The following is a 25,432-nucleotide window of genomic DNA, read 5'->3' as shown; positions in this document are numbered from 1 at the left end:
TTAAAGCTCAAAGAAATAAAGAAATGGAGATTTTAAGAAAATGGTTGTTGTTGAACTGCACTGTATCTACAAAACTACAGCAGAACTAGAGAGACAACTTTCAAAATGTACCATGAAGACAGTTTTGCCCTCTCCTGGCCCCCCCTCCACCACCATCATCCCTCCTTTGGTCTGGACCTGCTCCACCATCTCCACGGCTCCAGACAGCAGCTTGGCTCTGCCGAAGAACTGCGTCTGCAGCGCCTCCTGGTGGACCTGCTGCTCGGTCAGGTCTGACGCTGCCTCGGCCTCCTCATCCTCCTGACAGAGGGAGAATATTAATGTTAAAGCAGAAGTAAGCGATCCGGTCGTTTTGGCTAATGCTGTGTCCAGGCAGGCTTTTGAAACCGTAAATTACAGCTTCAAGTCACAAGTCACAACTTACGACTTTGTAGCGTTCCAGGCAACCCACTCGTGTTTTTCCGACCTGTTTTACCTGTGAAAGTCACTAGAACGGCCTACTCGTAACTTCTGACACCGTGAACGTCGTACCAGATCGAACTGGTTTCGGACTTCACAGGTAGGAAAACAATCACGAGTTACGGGTGCCCCGGAACCGCAATTCAATAACCGTCTTGTCAGCAGCCATGGAGTTACGTCACCAAACATTTCTGGCGCATTCCCTTGGCTGCACCACACAGAGGAGGACTGCACCTTTAATTTGCCGTTCTCTCTCCTCATTGGTATAAAAACTCTGTAGGATACAAGGAAAGTTTTTCTCCTGGGCTCAAGGAGCAGGAGCAGTAGAATTGACTGAGTGACTGACAGACCTGTGTTTCAGACCAAACACTCTATGTAAGTGATTGCTGTGGGAAGATAGAACTATTTAAGACTTATATTAACACAAAAATATCGCTTAAAAAGAAAAAGTCACACACACATCCGTGCCAAAAACTTGTCTGACGAAGAGCAGCTGCTCGAAACGTTACATTTTTCCTGATAATAAATGGACTGCATTCTGGAGCCCTGCGGTGTGCGAGCCTTTCTACTTTCTTTTTAAGTCTGTATGTTGATAAATGATTTAAGATGAAATATTAAGATAAAGCTTAAGACAATACTGTGAATTTGCACGTACTACGGTACATGCTTTATTAATGTGCACTGTCCTGACTTCTAAATTAAACAAAATTAATTAAAAATTAATCAGATTTTTGTCATTCCTCTGTTTGTTTGTTTTTAATGACTCACTTCCACAAACTGCTTCTGCAGCGCTGTCCAAAGATCTTCCAGCACAGACTTGCTAAAGTCCTCCAGGTTTTTCAGGTATGGTTTCCCGTCCACGACACCTCCCCACTCACATGGGTAACTAGGACAGAGACATAGTTGTGTATTTTTAATGTCACCACCAGACAAAGTATGTTGCATGTCTTTGGTTTTTAACATGAAGTTTAACTCAAAATAACTGTGAATAACCGTTTTCATTTCCACAGCTTCACTGATATCACGACTGACAGGACTCACTTCTCAGTGACTTTGATTCGACTGTCCCGGATCATTGTTTTTAAAGCCTTCATCTTAGACTCCGCCTCCTTTGATTCTGGCACAAAGTCCGATCTCCAAGCCACCGGGACTGATCTGACAAAGAAACAGAGAGAAACTGAAATAAGCACATTTCAAACAGGCAAACTACCGGACAAAGAGATCGACCTCCTGTGAAGAGTTTTCAGATAAATGAGCAGCAGCAAAGAGTTTTGGTTCAAGACAAATTTAAAAATAAAAGCATACTTGGTGATGTTCGGATCTCTGAAGTAGCAGAACATCCGTTCCTGTGCCGCGTCGGGAAAAAGAGCCTGGAACTGACGGATCTCCATCTCGGTGATGGACAGACCTGCCGGGGCCGTCGCCAGCTGAGCAGAGGAACAACAATGTTTCAAAATCACTCACTTTCACTTTAAATGATAAATGGTGGGTGGATTTCTGGGTTACAGAAGAGGAGATGCATGTGAAAATGTTTGTAAATGACAGTCAGATGTTTTAATAACCGCAATCTAATATCTGTTTTGTGGAAACTTATATCTGTGTTTGTCATGACTAGTAAAGATCCCTGAACGTTCCCTGATTTTGTTTAGTGTAAAGATGAGAAGAATACAAAAAGATAAAAGCCGTTTACAAACAAGAAAACAAAGAAGAATTCAGATTTCTGTTCTCTTGATTCAATATCAATCCTCTCACCAGTAAAGAAGGCCGACATAAATTAATTTCAACAGTAGGGCTGGGACGATATGCTTTTCTCCCGATTAGATTCTTCTACGATTTTTTTGGATGGCGATCCGATTTAAATTGCGATTCTACGATATTGCCGATTCTCTCGATTTTTAGTCTTTAGCATTTTTAACATTTATCCGCACACAAATACTGTAGTGGCCTATAAATTAACATACTCCATTATAAAGTGAACTTCAACCCTTTTCAAAACCTGTACTCTCTGTATGTAAAAAAGGCAAACAAATGCACATTGCACAATATTAAAGGACAACTCCAGGCGAATTCAACTCGGGGGCGTATTTTCATATCATTTTAGGTCTAAAAGAATGAATCTGAAGATTTTCAGGTTAATCGCTCCTGTTTTGCGGTAGTTGCGTCTTTCCCCGCATCGCCACGGCAGCAATGAATGGGAGTGGATGTAAGTTCCGCTGTTTAGGCTGTTTCCAGCCCTCAAAGCTGCAATTTTTTTCCACAGACAGCGTCAGATGGCGACTCAAACATGCACCGAGAAGTTTATTTACTTCAAGCAAGCCGACATGTTTGTAAAAGTCGATCTAATTCAAAGTCTCCCGGAGTCTCGCGCGAGCCCGAAGTTGCAGTGCTGGTGTGTTCAGGCGCAGTCGGAGCTACCGCTTGTGTCATAAACACAGGAATATCAACTCTTTACTTGCTTGAAGTGTACATTTTTTTCCACACACAGCGTCAGGTGGCTACTCAAACATGCGCCGAGAAGTTTTTTTTACTTGAAGCAAGTAAAGAGTTGATATTCCTGTGTTTATGACACAAACGGTAGCTTTTCCCACTGCACCTGAACACACCGCGCACGGCAACTGGGTCTCGCGCGAGACTCTGGGAGACTTTGAATTAGATCTAGTTTTACAAACATGTCGGCTTGCTTGAAGTAAATAAACTTCTCGGTGCATGTTTGAGTCTCCATCTGATGCTGTCTGTGGCTTTGAGGGATGTAAACAGCCTAAACAGCAGAACTTACATCCACTCCCATTCATCGCTGCCGTGGCGATGCGGGGACAGACACAACTACCGCAAAACAGGAGACATTAAACTGAAAATCTTCAGATTCCTTCTTTTAGACCTAAAATGATAGGAACATACACCCCCGAGTTTGATTCGCTTGGAATTGTCCTTTAAAAAAAATTCAAAAATTCAAACCCCCCCCCCCCCCCAAAAAAACAGAAAAAATATTTTATTTAAAAAAAAAAAATCGATTTACAAATCGTCAAAAAAGATATTGCGATATATATGTGAATCGATTTTTTCTCCCACCTCTATTCAACAGCATTTTCATCTGAGGTAAAATGTTTACACATCCTGTCCCTGAGTCGGGTCTTACCCAGCTGTACTGCGGCAGCTCGGGCAGCGCCGGTCTGGGGGGCACCAGGCCGTACCTCTCCCCCAGGATTCCCACCATCATGTGGCTGCGACGCACCTCCGACAGGCACAGCTCGGCGGCTCGACCCGACTCCTCCTCCGTCACGCCCCAGCGCAGCTCCACCTCCTGCAGGTAGAGGCGGTGCGCCGCGGCCCGACGCCGGAGCTCCGGGAAGACGCCGCGCACCAGGACGTCGCGCTCGGCGTGCATGTCTCTGAAGGTGGACGAGATGAAGACGCGCACGCCTCGCCACCTGAGGAGACAGGAAGCAGCCGGTGTTATTAAAGCAGAAGTAAGCGATCCGGTCGTTTTGGCTAATGCTGCGTTCCAGGCAGGCTTTTGAAACCGTAAATTACAACTTCACGTCACGACTTACGACTTTGTAGCGTTCCAGGCAACCCACTCGTGTTTCTCCGACCTGTTTTACCGGTGAAAGTCACTATAACGGCCACTCGTAACTTCTGACCTGTGAAGTCGTACCAGATCGAACTGGTACCACTTCACAGGTCGGAAAAACACGAGTTACGGGCTGCCTTGAACGCACCATAACGTCTTGTCAGCCGATGGAGTTAGCAGCCCCCGCCCTCGTCATGGATCTATTGGTCCTCGTCCCTACGTCACCACATTCAGGCGCATCCCTTGGCTGCACACACAGAGAGGACTGCCCCTTTATGCCGTTCTCTCTCCTCATTGGATAAAACTTGTAGGATACGAGAAAAGTTTTCTCCTCGGCTCAGAGCAGAGCAGAGTGACTGACAGACCCGTGTTTCAGACCAAACACTCTATTTAAGTGATTGCTGTCGGAAGATAAAACTATTTAAGACTTATATTAACACAAACATATCGCTTACTTCTGCTTTAACGCTACGAAGGAAAGTGAAGATTATCTGATTTACATGGGCTATAAATGCACAGTACCTTAACTTGGGGCTCGCTGGTATCGGAACGACACTGTTTGAGGTCTCAGGACCCTTAGCGCCCTCTGGTGGCCGGATGTTGTACAGTTTGTCCAAATGCTCCACGTGCTCCAGCAGCCGGGAGGATCCTCGTTCTGCCACGAACCTGATCACACGGTTAGAAAGAGAAACATCGATTGCAACGTTGGATCAATTTGGCTCCGACTTGTGGTTTTTCAAAAGATCTCAGTTAGTCAAAATGTCTTTTTCCTTTTTTTGGAGGTATACAAAATAAAGAAACACACACACATATGTAACCAACAAATTTAAAATGAAAAAACTGCTTTTGGATAAAAATGACCAACCAGATATTTTACCTCAACATCTGCTCACTGAAGCCATCCAGTGTCACCATGTTCCTGTCTGAGAAATCTTCTGAGGTTCTGTAACCCCTTAACAACACAACAGAGATGCGTTCACGATGAGTTAGAAACACAAACACAAATAATTAGCATAAATTAGCATAATTGCTATGGGCAATATTTCAACAACTGCTTGGCTGATCTGGGCAATATTAGTGTGGTTTTAGGGGTTATTGATGATGCTGAATCCATTTCTGACATTTTCAAAATTCAAAATGGCTGTCTAAACCGGAAGTGACCAGATTTTGAAATCCATCAAAATCGGACCACTGGCGGTTAAAATCTGGTCACTTCCGGTTTAGACAGCCATTTTGAATTTTGAAAATGTCAGAAATGGATTCAGCATCATCAATAACCCCTAAAACCACTCCAATATTGCCCAGATCAGCCAAGTCAATTTTGTTGAAATATTGCCCATATAGGCAATTATGCTAATTTATGCTAATTATGTCAATTATGCTAATTGTCCAATATATATAAGTTAGCATCCAGCAGTTTCTGAATACTGGGGACCCATACTACATATTTCTTACATAAAACTTTGGGGTACTCAACATTTCCGGGTTCACAATGGGGCCCTATGGGCTGGCAAGTAGACTACTATGTTTATTGCTCATTGCTGTATTAAAACCAACGTGTCCCTGCTGGGCAGAATAGCTCATATACTGTATTAAAGGTGTGTTACCTGTCGGCCATGAAGATCTGCACAGAGAGGGCTTTGCTGTTGACTTCCTTCCTGTAGATGTTGATGGTGTACTCTATGTCACTACTGATCCAGCGGTCACCCATACTGATGATGTTGTCAAACTGAAAGAGACAAAAGTATCGCAAATGGTGTCAAAAGGAGCAACAACTGCGACAGAGAGAGGACTGGGAGTGTCTGAGGTTCCTGATGCTCCAGATAGAAAACATAAAACAGATTCAATTATGGTTTAAATTGAAATTCTGTTGCACCACAGAAAGACTAAATTCACACATCTCCTGAATCCCAATTTAGTTTTTACTTTAATCCGAGATCGAATTTAATTCTGTTGCACCAAAACTTTGAACTCCAATTTAAGCTGCAATCTTGAGTTAACCTTTAAACTGCCAGTTGAAGAGCTTTAACTTTTATAAAGGATGCGTTTTTTGAGATGTGTTTGACAATTTTCCTTTTTGGCTGAACTCCACTGCAAATTTTTTTTTTTCGAAGGCCAGTAATATTTTGTTTTAAACCAGTGGTTCTCAACCTTTTTTGAACCAACGCCCCCCTGACCATACCATGATCCTCTGACCGCCCCCCCCCCCCCCAAAAAAAAACAAACAATGTTACAAAATTTCGGTTTAAACTTGTTTTCTACACTTATCTGTTACTTTATTCATATTTCACTGCTTTCGTGAAGCTAAGATTCTGGTAAACATATTTCAAGCACCAAAACAGTTTGTCATTTTCAAAAAGCGGACTTCAAATTTCCAGCATTTGACCTAAATTATTTATTTTTTTACAGGTCTCTAGAACACAAACTGCCCATAATGATGGTAATGATGACGGAGCTGTCCATGGTTACTTAACCAAAAGTCTCTTGACATATCAAACAAAGAAAACTATGGACTATGCAAGTTTTAATGCTCAAAATACAAACAATATCATGACGGGAACCCTATGTTGCGGTTAAAAAAAAAAAAAAAAAGGATTGTTGATTTGGTGCTAGAATGTCCAATTGTGCGTGCAAAATTTTTTTTGAGGATGCCCTCAAATCACCTATTTTGGGCACTAACTGGGGACCAAAAAGTTGGTAAAACTGAATTTCAGAAACATTATCTTGGCTAACAATGTGGAACAATAAGGTGGATGTATTTCAAAAAACTTATTTCACCACTCCATATATTGATTTTTCGTGGCTTCATCGTAAACAAATGCACATGGCCATGTATTGATTTTTCGGCTTCATTGTAAACAAATGCACATGGCCAGGGACTGCTAGCAAAACAGCGGAAAAGCAGCGGACTTGCATAGTTCCACTTTGATTAAACATTTGAAATCCCTAGTTTAATGTTACACTGCTCTCACATTTCCATTGAGGGTGGCTCCCCTCCCCTAGCACAGACTTTTTTTTTTTTTTTTTTTAGCCTACCCCAAGCACGGGCTGATGCAGGCAAGGTGCGCGTGTGTGAGTCAGGGTGGAAGAGACCACATCCATCAGAAAGGAGGGGAGTTGTAATTTTTGGAAAAAGGCAATGATGTATTTTTGAGATGGACTATGACATTATTTGTAATACATTTCACTCAATATGACCACTGATCATAGCTAGATGGTAAAATAATAAGTAAGGTAAAGTAACTTAAAAAAAAAAAAAAAAAAAAAAACATCCCTCAAATCTGAGGGGGCACCTGCCCCCTCGGTTTCTATTGACATTACGCCGCTGGTAATTTACGGGCTTCCCTCTTCAAACGAGGTGTTTGTGCAAGACGCTATAAAGACCCAACATGCACCCTGTAACTATTAAGGTGGCGGCCTAAAATCACCTTAGATCGGCAGGAAAACCCCGTCGGGTAAAGTCGGGCGGACATGTGCGTGTGCTTCACCTGTAAAGACGGCGCCGCTAAAAAAAAAAAAAAAAAAAGACGGCTCGGGTCACCTGCTCCTCGCAGGGACAAGCAGTCATAGGAGCTCTGCTATTCCTCTTTCTTCAGCCTGTAGCCTACACTAATGTTTGGCTGTACTTGGTATAAAAAATCCATCTAACTTCATTCAGTAGCCTATGGTTAAACTATACAAAGACGTGTGTGTCATTTAAGTCAGACCGTCTGACGCAGCGCTCCTGTAGTGCGCACTATGGTTGGTTTGAAACGTATGCGGGAATTTTCCGCATAATGAGTGTTATATTTGCGGGTTAAATCAGTTGAAAAGTAGGTTATTTATGTCGGTTATTTGCACTTAAAAAGTTGGGAAACCATTAAAGTTGAAAAAGTAGAACTCAAATGAACTTTGTAGGAGCCAAGTTGTGGCGCCCCCCATTTTTGCCTGAGCGCCCCCCTCTCAGCCCTCACGCTCCCAGCGCCCCCCATAAAGTTCAGAACGCCCCCCAGGGGGCGGTACCGCCCCCGTTGAGAAACCCTATTTTAAACAAAGCAGCTGTAAACGGTTCACAGCCGCCTGAGTCAGTCTTATATCTACCGTACATATACATCTTATACATATCTTAGATACTCACCAATTCTCCCTAATGCTTAAAATCAGTTTAAAAACTTTAACTTAAATTTACTAAACCAAGTTTAATCTGAAATACTGCAGCAGAGGTTGGTTTAATTTTAAACCTGGATTATTTTCACTCAGTTTTACATAAACCTAAATTAAGTTAAACCCTGTTCATGCAATCCCGTTTTAGTGCTCAGAGGAAGGATCACAGAGTAAGAAAGAAATCGAGGAAACGGTGAGATTTCTAAAACATTTGGATTGAGCTACGTAAAACACATCATACCTATCAGATTAAAATACAACCATAAAAATAAACCAACCTTGTTTTTCTTGGTAAATGGTGTGAAGAGGTTATTCTGGGATTCTTCATTATCACTATCGGACGTCTCCTGTTCCAATGAGAGAGAAGTTTCAGGCAAAATTTAACAAACAGCAGCCACACTTCTCCTGCTTTCAAATATAAACATGAAATATAATAATCCATCGCTGTGTAATCCTGACCCTCAGATTCTCCATTTGCTTCGTGACGTGTCTGACGTTTTCCAAGAGGACGTCAGACTTCAGCTTGACCTCTCTGATGCTTTCTCTCCAGGTGATGAAGAGACGGCAGTCCTCCGCGCTGCTGCTGATCATCAGAGAGAGTAAAACCGCCACCTCCTCCATCTGAGACACAGAGACAGAGAGAGAAGAGGTTGTTATTCACTCACCAGCTGCTCCTTGATGATGTCGCTGCCAGGGCCGGCCCTAGGGTTTTGGTGGCCCCCTAAACAAGATTTTTGTTTGTGGCCCTGCACTCTAAGCGCAAACACCAAATCACTGGTTAAAACTGAATACAGACGTGTTTATGCCCTCTGAGGTTTGAGGCCATTTTCTCGACTTTTACATACAGTATTTTCTTAAATTTATCTTTTTAAGATAAATAGAAGTGTTTTATGTCTAAATATTAGAACCTCCGCTGTAAGCACACTGAGGCCAGTTTGTCCTAGAACACTGTAGAAAGAAATAATTTAGGCCAAATGCTGGAAATTTGAGGTCTGCTTTTTGAAAAAAATTTCAAATCCCTTGTGAAAACACACCTTCAGTCATGAGAATGAACTGTTTTGGTGCTTGAAATAGGATATGAATACAGTAATAGATAAGTGTAGAAAACGAAAATTTTGTAAGATTACAGTACTTTTTGAGCACAAATGTTGTCATTCTGCCGTTCTATTTTCACCAAATGTCTCAAATGTGAGATAAAAGAAGCTGAATATTGACTTCAAATTACATATAAAGCTCATAGCGTGCGTGCAGACCTCAGGATGTTTAAATGACTTGAATGAACCTCGGTACCTTTCTGATCATGTGGCCCCCCACCTAACGGCTGTGGCCCTAAACAACCACATAGAGAGTTTATGCCAGGGGCAGGCCCTGGTCGCTGCCCTAAGAAATAAATAAAAAACAGCCCTTACAGAAGGTGTGAGCTTGTCCTCCTCCTTTTTCTTTTTCTTGGTGCTCCTGACCTCCTCTTTTTCCTCCTCCTCCTCTTTCTCTTCCTCCTCCTCCTTTTCCTCTTCCTCCATGTTTTCCTCCTCCTCCTTCTCCTCTTCTATGTTATCTTTATCCTCCTCCTCTTCCTCTACATTCTCTTCCTCCTCCTTCTCCTCCTCCTTCTCCTTCTCCTTCTCGGGGTCAGGTGGGAGGCAGAAGTCCTGTTTCTGCCTCCAGCTGCGATCCCCCTCCATGCCACAGGGCAGCAGTATGGCGGTCTGTCCCGGCAGCGGGGGCACGTTGTAGCGGCAGGAGATCTGAACCGCCGCCTCCAGAGCTTTACGGTACCGGTCCAGCAGCTCCGTGGTGTACAGCCTCTGACTGCACACACACACACGCACACACACACACACACACACACACAGACACACACACAGTCAACTGTTACATGAGGTTGAAGCAGCCGGTCTTTATTTTAAACTGCTGTTTCAGTATCAACGTTCCCTTCATACTGAGGCTCAGGCGTTCTCAGGGCCGTTGTATAGGGGAGAAAGGTGATGATAACTCTAGGGGCCCAGCGCCCAGTGGGGCCCATAAAAACCCCCAGTAGTCTAATCTTTGTATGACTGAATTATTCTGCGTAAGACCCTGACTAATACTCATAGTACACTGTAAAAACTCAACATCTTTCCAAGAATATTTGTCTTATTTATTGTCCAAATGTCTCATTTCTAGTCAAAACTAATCTCTTTCCACTTAAAATAAGACTCATTACCTAAAAATTAACTTGTTTTTAGATCATTTTCACTTAAATTCACAATAAATAGAAAAATCTGCCAGTGAAAGTAAGTTTTTTGTGCTTGTAATAAGGAAGAAAAACTTGCTCCACTATCAGATTTTTTCTACTTATTCCAAGTGAAAATATGCTTGAAAGAAGTAAAAAGTGTCTAAAAACAAGCTACTTTTAATATGATGAGTCTTATTTTAAGTAGAATGAGATTGGTTTTGACTAGAAATGACATTTTGACTAGAAATAAAACAAATATTCTTGCTAAGATACTTGATACTTTTGCAGTGTAATGCTGCATTAGCATCAAAACAAAGAAGGCTAAATAAAAAACGATAATACATACGTAGTCTAAGAAAAAAAAAGGAAAAGTTAGGGGGAGGGGCCCACTTTAGTATTCTTTAAGGGGGCCCAGAATTCCTAGCAACGGCCCTGGGCGTTCTAGGTGCTATTAAAAAGTATAATCTTCCTGTCCATCTCTACTGTGTGCTATCAATAAAAAAGGCAAAAAGCCAAAAAATATACTTTAAAAAAAAAAAAGCATAATCTTAAAACACTAAACACTAAAACACTTGTGACAGATATGGATTTGAGGCTTAAAGGGATAGTTCAACATTTTGGCACCTATCACCTATCGCCATAATCCCTATAGTCATAGCTATAGCATAGTTTCATTACCTTTAATTATCAGTGCATGTTGTTTTGAGATCCGCGGGGCAGAGACGTGAGCTGCTCAGTGAACACAATGGAGGTGAATGGTACAGGTACAGCACAAGTAGTTCTGAGTATTTGCTTCATGTGTCGTAATGTTTGATAATTATACGTGATTATTTCATAGCGTGGTGAATGTGCAGGTCACAACTTGTCGTGCTTCTGTGAGCAGGGTTCCATGTAGAGCAATGGGGGCTGTACTTCATCATCCAGTGCACAACTTTTGAACATCATCCCCATTTGGATAATATTGATAATTGGGAGACAACATAATATCAATATAATGCTGTGTTTCCCCTACAGCAGTGTTTTTCAACCTTCAAGTGGGGTCGCCAGGAATTCAAATGGGGTCGCCTGAAAAAATGTCATAGCGTGGTGAATGTGCAGGTCACAACTTGTCCACCAGAGCGTTGTGGAGTTGTTGGATTGTGTATTTGATGAGTTTGATGAGGGACAGGGGACCTGTACCATTCACCTCCATTGTGTTCACTGAGCAGCTCACGTCTCTGCCCCGCTGATCTCAAAACAACATGCACCGGTAATTAAAGGTAATGAACCTACTGCTGTGACTATAGGGATTATGGCAATAGGAGAATTTGCCAAAACGTTAAACTATCCCTTTAAGCCTCAAATCCATATCTGTCACAAGTGTTTAGTGATCATTACATGAAACAGGTGTATTAATGTAAGCATGGAGTATACAGGTAATCTGAATTATTATTGCTATGTTTCACATATTGATCGAGCCCTCCGGATAAATATGAGTTAGGTGAAATAGTAACTCTATGAATCAGGTGAAACATTTGTCAAAATGAAAAACACTGTTGTCATACTTGGCCTTGAGGAGCTGGGCCTTCCTCAGTCGGTATTGTCTGTAGACGAACGGGACTCCCAGCGCCACCCTGACCCGACCTCTTTTGGTCGTCTCCCAGTCCAAACTCTTGTAGCGTTTGCTCTTGGGAATCTTCTTCAGGATGCCCTTCAGGATTTCTGTGGCCGGAGGAATCGCTGGTGCGGAGGCTGGAGGGCAAAGAGATGAAGAGGAGGAATTAAACCTGAAATTAATCAACACATCTCAGACTAATGATATTAAGAATAACGGCACCAAAAGCTTTTGAACCAATTATTTAATTAATTAATAATTTTCATAATTCTGATGAATCTTTGATCATTTTGAGATTTGGAACCACTGCTAGGACAAGAAAAAACAGGCAATGTGACACTGTGCACCTCGCAAACCAGTAATAATCACTCTTAAATGACCATAATAATCACTTTGAGCCCTGCATATAACTCCAATTCAACTATGAATAATAATCCATCTACTAATATTATATAGTCTAGTTACATTGGGGTTTTGGGCTTCTGTGTTTCCTCTTTTCTGCTCATTTATATCTACATACATAACACTAAGCCTAACCCTATATGTAGTATCCTTATTTATTTATACACATGCATATTTGTACTGAACTAACATTTACAAGACCTTTAGTTGTTTAGTTTTAGTGCCATTAATTGTTGATGCATCTCACCGAAGTTCTGCAGCTCCATGACGACTTTGTAGGCAGCGAGGAACCTGAAGGGAAACTGTCGGCTCTGAATCACCGCTTTCTGTGAGTGCACGGAAAACACACGGTGACAAGAAGCTCGTTAAGCTGCTGCTGATGAGAGTTCAACAGGGCTGCAACCAGTAGCACATTTTACTATCCGAATGTTCGGGGTCACTATCCGAGTAGTACCCGAGTATTCGTTTACCGACGGGGGGGGGTGTCTGAGTCAGGGCCGTTGTATAGGGGAGAAAGGTGATGATAACTCTAGGGGCCCAGCGCCCAGTGGGGCCCATAAAAAACCCCAGTAGTCTAATCTTTGTATGACTGATTTATTCTAATACTCACTGTAAAAACTCAACATCTTTCCAAGAATATTTGTCTTATTTCTTGTCCAAATGTCTCATTTCTAGTCAAAACTAATCTCTTTCCACTTAAAATAAGACTCATTACCTAAAAATTAACTTGTTTTTAGATCATTTTCACTTAAATTCACAATAAATAGAAAAATCTGCCAGTGAAAGTAAGTTTTTTGTGCTTGTAATAAGGAAGAAAAACTTGCTCCACTATCAGATTTTTTCTACTTATTCCAAGTGAAAATCTGCTTGAAAGAAGTAAAAAGTGTCTAAAAACAAGCTACTTTTAATATGATGTGTCTTATTTTAAGTAGAATGATATTTGTTTTGACTAGAAATTACATTTTGACTAAAAATAAGACAAATATTCTTGCTAAGATACTTGAGTTTTTCAAAACAAAGAAGGCTAAATAAAAAACGATAATACATACGTAGTCTAAGAAAAAAAAAGGAAAAGTTAGGGGCAGGGGCCCACTTTAGTATTCTGTAAAGGGGCCCAGAATTCCTAGCAACGGCCCTGGTCCGAGTATCCGCGCAGTGACAAGGCGCTCTGAAGCCTGGTTTTGATGTGCTCCAGTGCTTGAGCTGTGGGGGGGGGGGGTGTATCCGAGTAGGTGAAATGGTACTCGGATGCTACAGCCCTAGAGTTCAATGACCAAACAGAGAAAACAAACCACTACATGACACCTTTATCTGTCATCTCTTTCAGATTGTGATGTTGAAGCTTCGCTGCGTGTCACCTGATTGGTCAGTCTGCTCAGGATCTTGTTGTGATGCCTCTCACTGATGCCCTGACTGATCATGTTCCTCAGGTTCCTCAGCATGGCCATGAAGGGGAGAGACTTGTTGTCTGCACAGTGGAGACATCATCATTCATCATAAACCGAGAGGTGACGTATGCATTTTTGTTTAATCTGTTTAAAGGGATAGTAGCATTTTTTTTAAAGTGGGGTTGTATGATCTACAAATAGCCCCTAAGTACTTTAATTGCAGTAGAAGACTCTCTGTACTCCTCCCGTTAGCAACGCCAGCCCATAATAGCCCTGCCCAGAGATTTACAACATACAGTGTTGTGAATGGACCCAAAGAAACGGCCTATTTTCACGGCCTAAAAGAGGTTTTACCTGAAAAAAAATACACAGTTCCATTGTTCGCTATAATATAATTTTTTCCAGCCCTTCAATGTGCAGGAAAAACACAGTTTTTATTTGGACCTAACCAACTGCTGATCGGCGGGCGCTAACCCTGGGCGGAGGGATACGTGAGTTGGTTAGGTCCAAATAAAAACTGTGTTTTTCCTGCACTTTGAAGGGCTGGAAAATATTATATTATAGTGAACAATGGAACTGTGTATTTCTTTTCAGGTAAAACCTCTTTTAGGCCGTGAAAATAGGCCGTTTCTTTGGGTCCATTCACAACACTGTATGTTGTAAATCTCTGGGCAGGGCTATTATGGGCTGGCGTTGCTAACGGGAGGAGTGCAGAGAGTCTTCTACTGCAATTAAAGTACTTAGGGGCTATTTGCAGATCATACAACCCCATTTTAAAAAAATGCTACTATCCCTTTAACAAAGCCAGTGGTTTCGTCTCAGACCTATGAGTTTCTCCCAGGTGGCGGCCTTGTTGCCGTGGAGACTGAGCAGCCGCTCCCACGTCTCCGGCTCCTTCAGCTTCATCCTCTTCCCGGCTCTCTCCCTGTCCCACTCGCCCTTCATCCCACTGCGGTTGAACGCCTTCGGGTCAGCTGGATACCTGGGACACACCACCACATCACGTCTTAAACAACTTCAAGCAGTACCGTCCGACCATCTAAAGAACGAATAAATGAAACGCTGTAGTGCAATAGAGTTTCCCTAAAATTTGCATTTGCTTGGTTCCTACATGATACACATTTGAATTTCCGGTAAAACTTTGTTTAAGTTTTCCTTGTTAAGCATTTACATGAATAGATTGGATAAGATCTATATATACTAGGGGTGTCACGATTTCGATTTTTTATCGAAATCGATCGAAATTACGTCATGGTCTCGAGCATCGAAGTCAAAGAGAGGATCGACGACTGTGGGCCACCGCCAGTCTGATCAGGTCCATCACAGCACAGCAGCTGCAGCTCTGCCCCACTGTCTGTCACATGACTCTCCGTATTGGCGCAATCTCGTTTACATTACATTAAGTCGACATCAGGAGATGACGCGACGGTAAATTAATGAAAATAAAATTATGATCATGTACAGATATAAATATATTTGTTTCAAAACCTTGGGGGCAATTTTGGCCCCTGGATCATGATTTTTGGGGGCATTCTTGGTAAAATTGTTACCTTTATATTGTAAATAAATTATTTAAATGTGACCATAGTGCCTAATGTGATACATTATGGAAATTGCATCACTTATATGTAGCCCATCTTTTGAAATAAGATTTACTGTACAAAATTTGATGAATAAAACCAATGATCGTAGACTAGACTAGTCTGAAAATAGCATAGGCCTCTGTGCTGTAAGAAAAAGAAAAAAAAATCGAAAATCAAATCGAATCGAGGATTTGGAGAATCGTGACACCCCTAATATATACAGTATATATGGTTATACTATATTGTAAAAGGTTAAGAGAAATAAATGTTTGCATGAAATGTGTTTGTGTGTCTTACTTTTTTCCAAGGATGGCCATCACGTGTTCGGCCGGTTCTTTGATGTGAAGCCTCTTGATCAACTTCTTCATACTGAACTCGTTCTGTTTTTTATCCACCACTGCTGTTTTGCTCTCAAACTGCAGCTGCAAACACACACGGATGCACTTGAACACATCATCACCTCGGTTGCAACTGATATGTTACGATATTTCAATGACAAACATACGAAACACTAAAATTAGCTCGAGCGATGGGGTTTCATTACTACAATACAAGCCGCTCACAATTAAAAAATATTACACTGACTCACAAACTTGGTGAGAATAGATGCATCTGATCTGAGCAGGTTCGCCCACTGCTTCAGCTGCCGGTCGCTGGGTTTCTGGAAAACAAAAGATAAAAGATGTGATGATGGAGAGAGGACGTGTGAGGCACATTTACAGAAATGACTGGCAGACAATCTGAAAGATGAGCACGGCAAATAAGGTTTCGATATGTTATATTATCATAAATTAGATTTTATAATATTGCCCAAAATACAATAATTTTATTTTATTTTGTTTTGCATTTGTTGAAAAACAATAGAAAATGCACACACACACACACACACACACACACACACACACATCCACAAAATCTAAAAGCTCAAAATCTTTCCAAGAATATTTGTTTTATTTCTTGTCAAAATGTCTCACTAGTCAAAACTAAACTCTTTTCACTTAAAATAAGAATCATCACCTAAAAATGAACTTGTTTTTAGATAATTTTCATTTGTTTTAAACTAATTTTCACTTCAAATCTGCCAGTGAAAGCAAGTTTTTTTGTGCTTGTAATAAGAAAGAAAAACTTGATCCACTATCCACTATCTACTTATTTCAAGTGAAAAATGTTTGAAAGAAGTAAAAGTGTCTTTAAAAACAAACTAATTTTTAATGTGATGAGTCTTATTTTAAGTAGAATGAGATTTGTTTTGACTAGAAATAAGACAAAATATTCTTGGTAAGATTTTGAGTTTTTGCAGTGCAGCTCCAAGGTAATTGTTTATTATTAAGGTGATAAAACAATTGTGTTTTGCTTATTATTTGCATTTGTTCTCATCTTCCCTCCAGTTTGCTGAGGACCCCCTAGGAACCCCTGGCGGCCCCCCACTTTGAAAACCACTGGGTTAGGAAACAGCTTCTGACTCCACCCTGATGAAGTGTGTTAATAACAGTGCTACATAGTAAGTACCTTTTTTTCGCGCCTGTTGCGGTTGTGTTTACAGCGGTGTTTGCGCGTGTTGTACTTGGCCAGCTGGTACTCGTTGAACTGCTTGAACTTGTCGGCCATGGCCTTCTTCAGGCACATGGGCAGGGAGCGGCTGAAGCACTGGAGACAGAAACAGTCACAGCGTTGATGAGGACAGGGTTCCTACAGCTGAAGCCAAGTTACATTTAAGACTTTTTAAGACGTTTTTAAAGCCACTTGAAATGAAATTTAAGACCGACTTCACATTAAACACAAATGCAAAAAAAAAGAAGAAAAAAAACCATCACCACATGCATAGGGTTAGGGACAATTTTACCCACTTTCCTATGTGGTCCAAGGTAAAGCGACTGCTACATGAATAATTGGGGGGGGGGGTGACATCATTTAACAGCTGTATAGTTGTGGAGAGGAGATGATAAACTAAAAAGGACACGTTTGCTCGTTCGTATGTTTCCATCCAAAGTGATTCAAATAACTGGGAAGTGCGCATTAAAAGAAATTTGAGTTCTGTGTGTTTCCATTAAAAGTACGGACTTTGGTGAAAACTACAAACTCGCACGAGTTTTCCACAGCTGTCCTTTCAAAATAAATGCATAAAAAGTCAGAGAAAAAAAAAAACTGACTTGGGAGCTGGTGGCGGTGAGAAATTTAGCGTTGACGGCCGCCACTAACTTCTCTATGTCAGAATGTTACCAATTATTTTGAGATTTGAGACTAATTACAACCATAAAATACCACTTACCAAGTGTTAACATTTTTAAGACATTTGAAAAATTGATTTAAGACATTTTAATGCCAATTAAGGCCTTGTTTTTAGATTAATGAATTCAATGCCTTTTAAGACTTTTTAAGGATCGGTAAGAACCCTGGAGGAACTGACACCTCGGCTGAGCAGCAGACGCTCGCCGACACTCACCGAGCTGTAGATCCTCACCACCTCCAGCCAGTCGGACGGCAGCTGCACGGCGGCACAGAAGTATCTGCGGACGTGAGGCTTGATGTTGGGCTGGTTGGCGGCCACGGCCAGCAGGAAGTTCGCTGTGATGCGGATGTTCAGCTCCTGTCGAGTGTAAACGGCCAACTGGAGGGAAGAGGAGGAAACACACCGTTCAAGACTGGAGAAAACTATCTGAACCCCTTCATCCTTCATCGTTTGTTCACATGTTTTACTCTCACCAGGGCCGGCTCTACGCAGGGGCAAGAGGGGGCAGTGCCCCCTCAAATAAATGTCTTGCCCCTTCAAATCCAAATTTTAGAAGTTGAGAAAGCACATTTTGATATACTCAAAAAATGTGTATATTACAAGTTGACAAAATTATCTGCAGTAGCACAAAAATCCGCTGAAAAAGGGACACTGTTCTGTTCTAAAATGTTCTGTTCTTTTTTCTTATTTTTAATATTCATACTGTAAGACAACCTTTCAGTTTTTTAAATCTTGCCCACAGTAGACCCCGCCCCCCCCTCTTCTCAGAGTAGCTACACCAGAATGCTTCACTCCCCCAGACCCCCCTACAGGGGTTTAGCTACTCACCTTTTTCACCCCCTTTCGGGTTTGCAATGCATATGCACCCCTAACCCCCCATATAATGTGGCTCTTTGCATTACGACAGTAAAACATTTGGGCTCTAAGACCCTGGTTGGCCCCCCGGCCCCTAGTTGGACAGGTCTGAAGGCAGAGGCCTGACAAAGTGAAATCCACTTCTCCAGGTTGGGGTTGGACACAGTCAACAACCCAATTCAATGAAGTTACTGTAAGCACAGAGAAAAAGAAGTGCTGGAGCGTGATGTGTTCACATGATGCCCCCTTCACATTTCTGACTGCCCCCTCATATATGCCGCCTAGAACCGGCCCTGACTCTCACTCACTTTAGTTTGCCTAGTTTGTAGATCACAAGCTGCACTAAACTAAAACTCATCTAAAAATACAGATTATGGTATATATACCATTCATAACTTTACTTGCTTACGCTGTGTGAGGCGATACCTGATAAATGTTTTATCTGCAGCAAGAAAAAAAAAAGCTCCAGTCTAAAAATAGATTGGTGCAGGTGTAAGTTGATCCTCCAGGAAAAAAAGGCAACAACACAATATTTATTATTCATTAAATTTACACAGTGGAAATGTTGAGAATAAAAAAGAACTATTGTTCAGCAGATAATGTTAAAACTGACCATTTCTATTGAATGTGAAAAGATGTTGCACAAGTAACATAACTGTGTAAATGTATAATAATTGGAAAATAATAAGCATGTGTCTGAGAATAAAAAATGTGTGACAACTATTTTATCTATAAAGTTTTCTGGGTTGTTTTACAGTCTGTCCACCCACACACACACGTGGGCTACACACACCTTGAGGAGAAACTGGGGGTCATGGGCGCAGACGTCCTTGGCCAGCTTTATGATCCTGGTCCACACGCCGTCCTCGTCGTCCCAGTCCTTCTGGCCTGGAGACGAGCTCTTGTTGACCAGAGAGCAACACACCACGTTGAGCAGGTGATACTGAGGAGCAGACACACACACACACACATGGACACAGTCACTTTGATCAACACAGAAGGACAAGGAATACAACACGCTCAGCGGCTCAAACTGAGCCTCAGAATCGAGAAGGAAGGTGATTGATGCGGCTATGAACGTGGCATAGTTTGTGATACAGATCAGTCCTTCCAGAAAAATGCTGAATGTTTTTTGTGATTGTTGCAGGCAAAAATCCTTGACTATGCGGCCCGTTTTCTTATAAAATGCGATGGAATATGCGGGATATTTATGCAATTTTATGCGATGAAATTGCAGGAATTTGCGAAAACTATTATGATTTAACAAAAAAGTGCAATCTTCCAACTGTAAACTGCGAAAGTGCGGCGTCTTTGAAAATATGCAGCCCCCGCATAAATGCATTGAATTATGTGATCGCATAATCACGTTTTTCTGGAGGGACTGACAGATACAGATAAAAAAAAACCTTCAGGAAAACCCAATCCGGAAAAAGCTCTACTTGTCTGTAACAACATCTATTGCACGTCTGCCCGTCCTGGGTGAGGGATCCCTCCTCTGTTGCTCACCCTGAGCTTTCTCCAGTTTTTCCTTGTTACAGTAAAAGGGTTTTCTATGGAGTTTTTCCTCAGTGGATGTGAGGGTCTAAGGACAGAGGATGTTATTATGATGCCATGTAAAGCCCGTTGAGACAAACTGTTGGTAAAAACGGGCTATACAAATAAAATCGCCTTGTCTTGCCTGGAAAAAAAAATTAAAAACAATAATTCTATGACATTTGCTGGGTAAAATGTTTCTTTTTTTTACCTTTTTATCCTTCAGTTCCTCCTCGATCGCATCATTTCTTGCATCAAATTCTACAAACTCCTCCTGTCTGACTTCCGCTGTCTGGTCCAGCTCCTCGGTTTCCAGAACCGGTAACGTCACGGCCAAACCAGCATCAACCTCCTGCTCCTGCTCCTTCTCTTCTTCAGACACATCGTCTCCCTCAGAGCGCTGCAGACACAGACCACACGGTAAAACTCTGTCCTGATTTGGTTTGGTTTGGTTGTCAGTTTGTTACTTTGTTTTTTGCTTGTCTATTATTTTAATGCTCTTTTTCCCCACTATGTAAATGGAAATCGTATGTACAAAGGGTAGGCACAATAAGCTACTGCTTCAGCCTACAGCTTTTGGTTGCATGTATTACCGTACTGACCAATCTATGCATTTTGTCAATTTTCTTTATTTTAATCGACCAAATGAATAAATATACTAAACTAAACTAAACTAAAAAATAAACTAAAAAACAGTCTTACTGCTCCCCCCAACCTTTAAGATGTGGATCAATGACCTTTGGTATTAGAGAAGATTCACTATTCTACAAGAGGGTGTACTAAAAAATGTTATGCCATATGGAAACCTTTCTTAAGTTATATAGAGAAATTAGACGTCACTAATATTGGTGTTTTATATGACTGATCCTGTATTGTATATAATTTGAAACCCATGAGGACCATTTATTATTTTTTTATTTATTTATATATTATACCTTTATTCCCAAATCCATCGTACATCATTACTATTTAATTTATTGTTATGGTATGATGTTTATGTTTTTATTATTTCTATTCAATTGTGCTTCTGAATACAAAATACCAGCAGAACTGAAATCAGCCCCAACTGTCAGCACTTTTAAATCCAGGTTAAAAACATTTCTCTTTTCACGTGCTTATAGCTGAGAACTTAAAACTTGATCTATTTTCTTTTATTTTACTTTTATTTGCTCTTGCTTTTAACTCTGTTTTTAGTGTTTGTTTTTATTCTGTCTTATGCTTCTTTTTTTAATGTTTCTTTTATTTTACTTTTATTTGCTCTTGCTTTTAACTCTGTTTTTAGTGTTTTGTTTGTTTTTATCCTGTCTTATGCTTCTTTTTTTTAATGTTTTGTCTTTATGTAAAGCACATTGAGTTGCCTTGGTATGAAATGCGCTATATAAATAAAGATGCCTTGCCTTGCCTTGCCTTGAATTCATGTACTTTATACACTCTCTTTGTATGCAGGGCCGTTGTATAGGGGAGAAAGGTGATGATAACTCTAGGGGCCCAGCGCCCAGTGGGGCCCATAAAAAAACCCAGTAGTCTAATCTTTGTATGACTAATTTATTCTGCGTAAGACCCTGACTAATACTCATAGTACACTGTAAAAACTCAACATCTTTCCAAGAATATTTGTCTTATTTCTTGTCCAAATGTCTCATTTCTAGTCAAAACTAATCTCTTTCCACTTAAAATAAGACTCATTACCTAAAAATGTACTTGTTTTTAGATCATTTTCACTTAAATTCACAATAAATAGAAAAATCTGCCAGTGAAAGTAAGTTTTTTGTGCTTGTAATAAGGAAGAAAAACTTGCTCCACTATCAGATTTATTCTACTTATTCCAAGTGAAAATCTGCTTGAAAGGAGTAAAAAGTGTCTAAAAACAAGCTACTTTTAATATGATGTGTCTTACTTTAAGTATAATGAGATTTGTTTTGACTAGAAATGACATTTTGACTAGAAATAAGACAAATATTCTTGCTAAGATACTTGAGTTTTTGCAGTGTAATGCTGCATTAGCATCAAAACAAAGAAGGCTAAATAAAAAACGATAATACATACGTAGTCTAAGAAAAAAAAAAGGAAAAGTTAGGGGGAGGGGCCCACTTTAGTATTCTTTAAGGGGGCCCAGAATTCCTAGCAACGGCACTGTCTGTATGTACATATATCAATAAAAGAACAGTCTTCCCGGCAGATGGAAGAGCAGACAAGGTAAGACACATAACAAATTGGTAAAAATAAATAAATGTTACTTGTACCACACTTGTTTCTTCAGCACAGGACTGCATTGCTTCAGATATCTCCTCTCTGCCTTCACCCCCTCCAACGTCCATCCTCTGCTCTCCACCTGGGCCGCGGTGTTTGAAGGAAGGAGGATGAGCGAAGTGACTGACCAGAGCACCACTGGCCATGGACGTGGAGAGCAGAGAGCCATCGGGGACGGCTAAGGCGGTCAGGGAGAAGGAAAAGCGGGATGAATCACTAGTTAGGAGCTTGTTCTGGGTGCTGAGGAGAGGAGAGGTGAAGGTGAGGGAGGGCGATGATGAAGCAGAGGTGGAGAGAAGGCGGGATGATGTGGAGGACAGGCTGGAGGGCTGCAGAGAGGAGCAGGAGGACGACAGCGGCGGTGCTGCGGAGTTTAAGAGCAGGAGGGAAGAGGGTTGGGACATCATCAAGGAGCTCTGAGTCAGGAACTTGTTCTCCAGACTCAGAGGAGCAAAGTTGGACGACAAACTCCTCCCACATGAGGCCGCCTGCTGCTGCTGCTGCTGCTGCTGGTGCTGATCTCTGTGGGCCACATCCACCTTCTGCAAAGTCAGCGCCCTCATCTCTGCTGAGGAAAAACAAAAAAATCAATCAGAAAGTTAAAGCAGAAGTAAGCGATCCGGTCGTTTTGGCTAATGCTGCGTTCCAGGCAGGCTTTTGAAACCGTAGATTACAGCTTCAAGTCACGACTTACGACTTTGTAGCGTTCCAGGCAACCCGTAACTCGCGTTTCTCCGACTTGTTTTACCTGTGAAAGTCACTATAACGGCCACTCGTAACTTCTGACCCGTGAACTCGTACCAGATCGAACTGGTACGACTTCACAGGTCGGAAAAACACGAGTTACGGGTTGCCTTGAACGCACCATAACGTCTTGTCAGCGGATGGCGTTAGCAGCCCCCGTCCTCGTCATGGATCTATTGGTCCTCGTCCCTGCGTCACCACATTCAGGCGCATCCCTTGGCTGCACACACAGAGAGGACTGCCCCTTTATGCCGTTCTCTCTCCTCATTGGATAAAACTTGTAGGATACGAGAAAAGTTTTCTCCTCGGCTCAGAGCAGAGCAGAGTGACTGACAGACCCGTGTTTCGGTCCAAACACTCTATGTAAGTGATTGCTGTCAGAAGATAGAACTATTTAAGACTTATATTAACACAAAAATATCGCTTACTTCTGCTTTAAAGGACAACACAGTTTGAAGCCGCTGCACTCAATCAAAAACCTTCAACAATCAGAGACAACATACAGTAAACTTAAAGCATTGAGATAAGCAGTTCAGCAGCATTCCTCCAACTGTTTAAACAGTTAAGGGTGTGTTACCACAGGGGAGCAGCACATCCATAAAAAGAGTCCAAAGTCTGGGAACTGCACACACACAGTGCAAAAGACTTTCTACAGAGTTTAAAAGATTTGTAAATAATAACTCGATTTTAAGGTTCTTTTACTAGTTTTTAAATGTCTTAACGGCCTTGCGCCCTCTTATTTATCTGACCTGCTTTTACCATATCAACCCTCGCGAACCCTGAGGTCCTCCGGCACCGGCCTTTTATCCATACCAAAACCCAGAACCAAAACCCAGAACCAGCTATTTAGCTATTATGGCCCCCACCTGTGGAACAGCCTGCCGGAGAGCCTCAGGACCGCAGAGACAGTTGATATTTTTAAGGGAAGGTTAAAAACACACCTTTTTAGTCAGGCTTTTAACTAGATTTTAAATTCTTCTTATGGTTCTATCTTATTTTATGTTTCTGCTTCTATCTTGCTTTTAAAGACTTGTAATTGTTTTTTCTGTGTGTAAAGCACTTTGTGTTGCATTTCCATGTATGAAAGGTGCTCTATAAATAAAGATTGATTGATTGATTGAATTGAAAATTGAAAAGTCACAGAGAAAGACTGTAGACTAGAGACTTCCTGTAGACTTCCTGTAGACTACGAACAAATCTCTAGATCATTAAACACTTTCATTGTCACTTACTGTACACACCTGCATTAATCTTCAACCATTTTGATTATCATAGTAATTTACTCCAGTGATTAGTCTTTTATTCAATCCACTGAGAAATAATCTTCAACTACCTGACACTGTGTGTAAATAATTACAAATGTGAACAACCAGACAGTGCTGGAGGAGTCATCAGGGTCCACGCATGCAGACAGACAGTGGCTGTAACCGAGACTAAATCAAACTCACTTCACCAAACACTGTCTGATCTAGCGACATCTGACATTTGTCACTGGTTTTTGTTTCCACAGAAACCTCCTGTATTTAACCCATTGATTCCCCGTGGGTGTGGTCAGTGCTGCGGTTACAGAGCTGTGAGATCAGGACGCAGTAACAACTCACCGCTACAGCAGCTACAGCCTTTACAGCTGAGTCTGACTCCGCGGTGACTCTGAGCAGACGGGTCTTAATAGATGAGCAATGTCAATGTCCCCGGTTCATAAACACAGTGCCCTGCGTCTGTTTCTGCAGCTGATGCAGCTAAACTTTCTTCTCTATTTCCGCGTTTGGCTGCAGCTCGACTTCCGATTGGTCCGGGTTTTTTTTCTTTTTTTCTTTTACCGTAAAGATGCGCATATAAGCACCAACCGTCAATACGGCTGACATTCGTGTAAATACAGTAACTTAAGGTAAGGTGAAAGAAGTGTCATTTAAAATTATTCATAGATGTTACCCGGTTAAATCCTTCTTTATCAAATTCAAAATTGTTGACCTAGATCTGAAGTGTGCCTTTTGTGACTACCATACTGAGACTGTTATTCATCTGTTTAGGAAATGTGAATATACCCGTAAACTGTGGCAAGATATTTGTAGATTCATTTTAGATAATATCTGCTGTGATTTTGAGCTCCTCTGGCAAAATGTCCTTTTTGGATTTATAAAGAGTGACGCTCCAGCTGAAAAAGAATATTTTTTAATTAATCTCATTTTAATTCTTGCAAAGTTTTATATCCACAAGTGTAAATTTGCCAAAGTAAAACCCATTTTTTGTGTTTTCATGAAAGAACTGGAGGTGTATTTCAAGTCAGTTTCCTCTGCTAATAACAAGAAAGCTATCAAAACTATAAATCTGTGCTCCCACTTTAATATCTTTAATTCAATTTAATTTCCATTGCTCATATCCCCTGGTGTGTCTTACTTTTTTCTTCTCCTTTTTATTTTATTTTATTTATTTATTTTACTATTATTTATTTCTATTTATGTATG

At 41.2% G+C, this 25,432-nt stretch overlaps 1 protein-coding gene across 1 annotated transcript; it reads right to left on the bottom strand.

Annotated features, from left to right (window-relative positions):
• Positions 1-78: 78 nt before the first annotated feature.
• Positions 79-24,590, bottom strand: LOC146960464 (telomerase protein component 1-like; the record flags this gene model as incomplete). Its single annotated transcript, XM_085772353.1, has 23 exons — positions 24,575-24,590; positions 22,217-22,788; positions 20,185-20,373; positions 19,234-19,383; positions 17,799-17,963; positions 16,865-17,002; positions 15,945-16,016; positions 15,653-15,777; positions 14,597-14,754; positions 13,743-13,852; positions 12,632-12,710; positions 11,933-12,119; positions 9,583-9,982; positions 8,633-8,794; positions 8,452-8,520; positions 5,638-5,759; positions 4,908-4,982; positions 4,553-4,696; positions 3,596-3,887; positions 1,765-1,886; positions 1,501-1,614; positions 1,228-1,345; positions 79-300 (listed from the first exon to the last, which is right to left on the bottom strand). Coding segments are annotated over exons 2-23 (3,783 nt in total), but the record flags the coding sequence as incomplete, so codon positions are not given.
• Between the last annotated feature and the right edge of the window lie 842 nt (positions 24,591-25,432).

Source organism: Trachurus japonicus, unplaced genomic scaffold (genome assembly GCF_045865225.1).
Source record: "Trachurus japonicus isolate A0001 unplaced genomic scaffold, Traja_1.0 AP030340.1".
NCBI classification, from domain to species: Eukaryota; Metazoa; Chordata; class Actinopteri; order Carangiformes; family Carangidae; genus Trachurus; species Trachurus japonicus.
This window is presented reverse-complemented; position numbering and strand designations above follow the sequence as displayed.